The 4,912-nt window shown below is 41.5% G+C and overlaps 1 protein-coding gene across 1 annotated transcript in view; it reads left to right on the forward strand.

Moving 5' to 3' along the window:
• The first annotated feature begins 1,569 nt into the window (after positions 1–1,569).
• LOC110508049 (extracellular calcium-sensing receptor-like) overlaps positions 1,570–4,912 on the forward strand; it is a 7,890-nt gene continuing 4,547 nt past the window's right edge. Inside the window, exons 1-3 of the mRNA XM_036965615.2 lie at positions 1,570–1,871; positions 4,458–4,731; positions 4,842–4,912. The exon at positions 4,842–4,912 is cut by the window's right edge and continues 221 nt beyond it. Of these exons, the coding sequence (XP_036821510.2) occupies positions 1,718–1,871; positions 4,458–4,731; positions 4,842–4,912 (499 nt within the window). The 5' untranslated portion in view covers positions 1,570–1,717. The remainder of the gene's footprint in view (positions 1,872–4,457; positions 4,732–4,841) is intronic.

The following is a 4,912-nucleotide window of genomic DNA, read 5'->3' on the forward strand; positions in this document are numbered from 1 at the left end:
AAAATACTAAATAATACATCATGTTCATCTTGGGGAGACAGGAAGCGCGGTTGGCAAAATACTAAATAATACATCATGTTCATCTTGGGGAGACAGGAAGCGCGGTTGGCAAAATACTAAATAATACATCATGTTCATCTTGGGGAGACAGGAAGCGCGGTTGGCAAAATACTAAATAATACATCATGTTCATATTGGGGAGACAGGAAGCGCAGTTGGCAAAATACTAAATAATACATCATGTTCATATTGGGGAGACAGGAAGCGCAGTTGGCAAAATACTAAATAATACATCATGTTCATATTGGGGAGACAGGAAGCGCAGTTGGCAAAATACTAAATAATACATCATGTTCATCTTGGGGAGACAGGAAGCGCAGTTGGCAAAATACTAAATAATACATCATGTTCATCTTGGGGAGACAGGAAGCGCGGTTGGCAAAACACTAAATAATACATCATGTTCATCTTGGGGAGACAGGAAGCGCGGTTGGCAAAACACTAAATAATACATCATGCAATTATAGCGTCTATAAAATGGTCATACAGTGCATTCGGAAAGCACTCAGACCTCATAACTTTTTCCACATGTCGATATGATACAGACTTATTCTAAAATAGATTCAATGACATGTTTTCCTCGTCAATCTACACACAATACCCCATAATGACATCACAATACCGCATAATGACATCACAATACCCCATAATGACATCACAATACCGCATAATGACATCACAATACCCCATAATGACATCACAATACCGCATAATGATGAAGTGAAAACAGGTTTTTAGATATTTTAGCACATTTTTATATAAAAAAAAAACAACAGAAATACTATATTTACATAAGCATTCAGAGCCTTTGCTATGAGACTCAAAATGAAACCCAGGTGCATCCTGATTCCATTGATCATCCTTAAAATGTTCTTAAACTTGATTGGAGTCCACCTGTGGTAAATTCAATTGATTGGACATGATTTGGAAAGGCACACACCTGTCTTTATAAGGTCCCACAGTTGACGGTGCAAAAAGCAAGTCATGCTGTTGAAGGAATTGCCTGTAGAGCTCCAAGACAGGATTGTGTCGAGGCACAGATCTGGGGAAGGGTACCAAAACATTTCTGCATCATTGAAGGTTCCCAAGAACACAGTGGTCTCAATCATTGTGTTCTAATGTTATTAACCAAGGCCTTCATAAACAACAAATTATTATGTTTTGCGATTGCGTATATCTCTTAGGGCTCCCCTGAATTATTTCAACATTTTGTTAAAAATCGTGCAACATTTCAACGTCCTGCTACTCATGCCAGGAATATAGTATATGCATAGGATTAGTATGTGTGGATAGAAAACACTCTGAAGTTTCTAAAACTGGTTTAATCATGTCTGTGACTATAACAGAACGTGAACAGGTCACAAAAACCCCCAAAAAGTATTCATCTGCCAGTCTCTGAATTGTCTATCGCAAGAGAAAATAGGTTTAAATCCTTAGTGTAATGAGAAATAGGCCCTTCCTTTCGTCCAGTTAACAGGAAGAGACTTATGGGAGAGAGACAAAGGACGATGATTTCAAGAGTAGCTGCTATTGAATACAGATCGCCCAGTGACCAATTTAATCGATTATTAACGTTTACAAATACCTAAAGTTGGTTTACAAAAGTAGTTTGAAGTGTTTTGTCAAAGAATATAGGAAACTTATTTAATTTTAAAAAATGACGTTGCGTTTTGGAACGGAGCTTTTCCATGGATCAGACGGGCTATATAAATTGACATTTTGGGTATACATGGACGGATTTAATCGGGAAAAAGACCCAATTGTGATGTTTATGGGACATGTAGGAGTGCCAACAAAGAAGCTCGTCAAAGGTAATGAATGTTTTATATTTTATTTCTGCGTTTTGTGTAGCGCCGGCTACGCTAATTATTTTGTTTACGTCCCCATCAGGTATTTCGGGGCGTTGCATGCTATCAGATAATAGCTTCTCATGCTTTCGCCGAAAAGCATTTTAAAAATCTGACATGTTGGCTAGATTCACAACGAGTGTAGCTTTAATTCAGTACCCTGCATGTGTGTTTTAATGAAAGTTTGAGTTTTATCGAGTTATATTAGCATTTGGCATTGCGCACTTCCATTTCCTGTTGACTAGGTGAGACGCTAGCGTCTCACATGGCTCGAAGAGGTTAACCCCTTCCTCCTAGACCCCACATCCCTAACCCCATCCCCCTGCCCCATGTTTTCATCTTCAGATATTCATTGTTTAGGTTGGGTAATGAAGATATTTTTTTTAAAAGGTAGAAAGTGAACATAACAACAGATAAACAGTCAAATAGGAACTGCAGGCATTTAAGTATGCCATACTACATACAACAACAAAAAATTGCATGTGCAAAAAAATTCAGTGTATAATCTATATTGTTCATCATGCCCTGTAGGCCAAGTCCTCCCTGGGAGATAAATTCGAAAGCTTGCCCAAAAGGAGGACACAAATCAACAGGAAGAAAAATAAACAACTGTGTACTCGCTCATATGGGACTGGCCATCTCTCCTTAGCAGTCGCAACAAACAAACAAATTGTAGGGGAATAGCTTCCAACTTACACTGAGTGTACAAAACATTAAGAACACCTGCTCTTTCCATGACATAGACTGACCTTATTGATGTCACTTGTTAAATCCACTTCAATCAGCGTAGATGAACGGGAGGAGACAGGTTAAATAATGATTTTCAAGCCTTGAGACAATTGAGATATGGATTGTGTATGTGTGCCATTCAGAGAAAGGGTGAATGGGCAAGACAAAATATGTATGTGCCTTTGAACAGGGTATGGTAGTAGGTGCCAGGTGCAATGGTTTGTGTCAAGAACTGCAACAGTTGCTGGGTTTTACATTTCCAACAGTTTCCTGTGTGTATCAAGAATGGTCCACCACCCAAAGGACATCCAGCCAACTTGACACAACTGTGGGAAGCATTGGAGTTAACATGGGCCAGCATCCCTGTGAAACGCTTTCGGAACCTTGTAGAGTCCATGCCCCGACGAATTGAAAAATGAGGGGGGTGGCGGGGCAACTCAATATTAGGAATGTGTTCCTAATGTTTGATTTACTCAGCGCATATAGGTATATTTGTCCCATGTAGGGATTCAATGCATTGTAGCCCCACAAGGAAGCAGCCTCAGTCCGTATGACACCTGAATATTATTGTCCGCTGTGCATTCATTGGTGTGATGTCATCTCTGTGTTAATATCCTGGTAAAATAACAATAACAAAGTCCAGTACTCAGCATATTCGTAATGTTCCTTGTACACACTTAAAGGGGATGTCCTCATCGTTGTCTTATGCTGAAGGCAGCATCATAGCCAATAGGCAAAGGCTGCGTGATAGTGCATGGATAGCATTCTTGCATATTGAGCCAATCAAAATGGGGGTTTTCATCTGTTCACTCATACCCTTGCGTCTTAGGTTTGAGCATCCCTGGCGGTGGAGAAATGTGTTTTCTCTTCTGGAAGGACAAGATGAGTTTTGCCGGGTGGATGAGGTTTAGCTTGTGCGGCTGGGACCTCACATCATTGTATGTCAGACTCTGTTTTAACAATGTATCACATTTTGACTAAAACGATAACTTATCGACCAACGTCATTGTGCAACATCATGGGTAAACTCTTGGCACCTTTCAGCTTGAAAAAGTGGATTTCAATTGGTGTGGGGATTTAATAAGGGTGGCAAGTAGCCTAGTGGTTAGAGCGTTGGACTAGTAACCGAAAGGTTGCAAGATTGAATCCCCGAGCTGACAAGGTAAAACTCTGTCGTTCTGCCCACGAACAAGGCAGTTTAAACCTACAAGGCCATCATTGAAAATAATAATTTGTTCTTAACTGACTTGCCGTGCTAAATAAAGGTAAAATAAAAATAGTACAGAATGATGTAATATCTGTCTGAATGGATCCATCAGATGTTGTTGAAGAACAGATCCTGTACTACACATTACCTTCAATAACATCACCTTCACAGGCTTTCTCCAATTACCCCCAATTACCTGCTCCCCAAGTTATCCTCCAATAACAAGTCCCCAATTAACCCCCTCCTGCCTCGTCCTCCCTACGTGTGCTTGTTTTTTAGCCGGGGGCTCATTTCTCCCTATATCAGAAGCTCCCCTTCTCTCCTCTTCCTCTCCCTCTTTCACTCTCACACTCTCTGCAGGAGATGCCAGACTGACAGACACTCATCCTCTCTCTCTGTCTGTCTGTCTGTCTGTCTCACCTGGATAAGATTTACTGTTGCCAGGTAGGTCAGAAGCAGAACAAGGTTGTGTGTCTATCATTGTTGTTTCACATGTCTGGTTACAGGTGTCTGTGTTGTATGGTGTATATTTTAATTGATAGCACTTTTGTTCATGTCTTTCTGTCTACAGAGTGTTCTGTCTGCAAGTTCTTGGTTTGGTCTCTCTCCAACAGGTGACGGAACTCTCCCAGTCTTCAGACTTATCTCTCTCCAGGTGATGAGCCTGTGTGGCAGGCTGTGGCTGCTCTACTGTCTCCATGTCCCTGGGTCTGTCTGGGGTCTGGATGGAGGTGGAGAGGGGGCTTGTCGGCTGGAAGCTAAGCCCGTCTCCGGCAGTGTTTATCGGGCAGGAGATGTGGTCATTGGGGGCCTGTTCCCCATCCATGTGGAAGCCCCTCTACCAGAGCAGGAGTTCAGGAGCATTAAAGGAAATTCTACCTGTACAATGTATGCAGCTTGTGTGATAACAGCTTTTTATCATTGTGTTTTCACCTGAAGGTAATGTGTATTCAGTTTAACTCTTATCTCTCCGTTTCTTCCTTTCGTCCGTCTGTCAGGTTCAACCAGCGTGCTTACCGCTGGCTCCAGACTATGATCTTTGCTGTGGAGGAGATTAACCGTGACCCAG

This window comes from Oncorhynchus mykiss, chromosome 27 (genome assembly GCF_057628025.1).
Source record: "Oncorhynchus mykiss isolate SJ-2025 chromosome 27, ASM5762802v1, whole genome shotgun sequence".
NCBI lineage: Eukaryota > Metazoa > Chordata > Actinopteri > Salmoniformes > Salmonidae > Oncorhynchus > Oncorhynchus mykiss.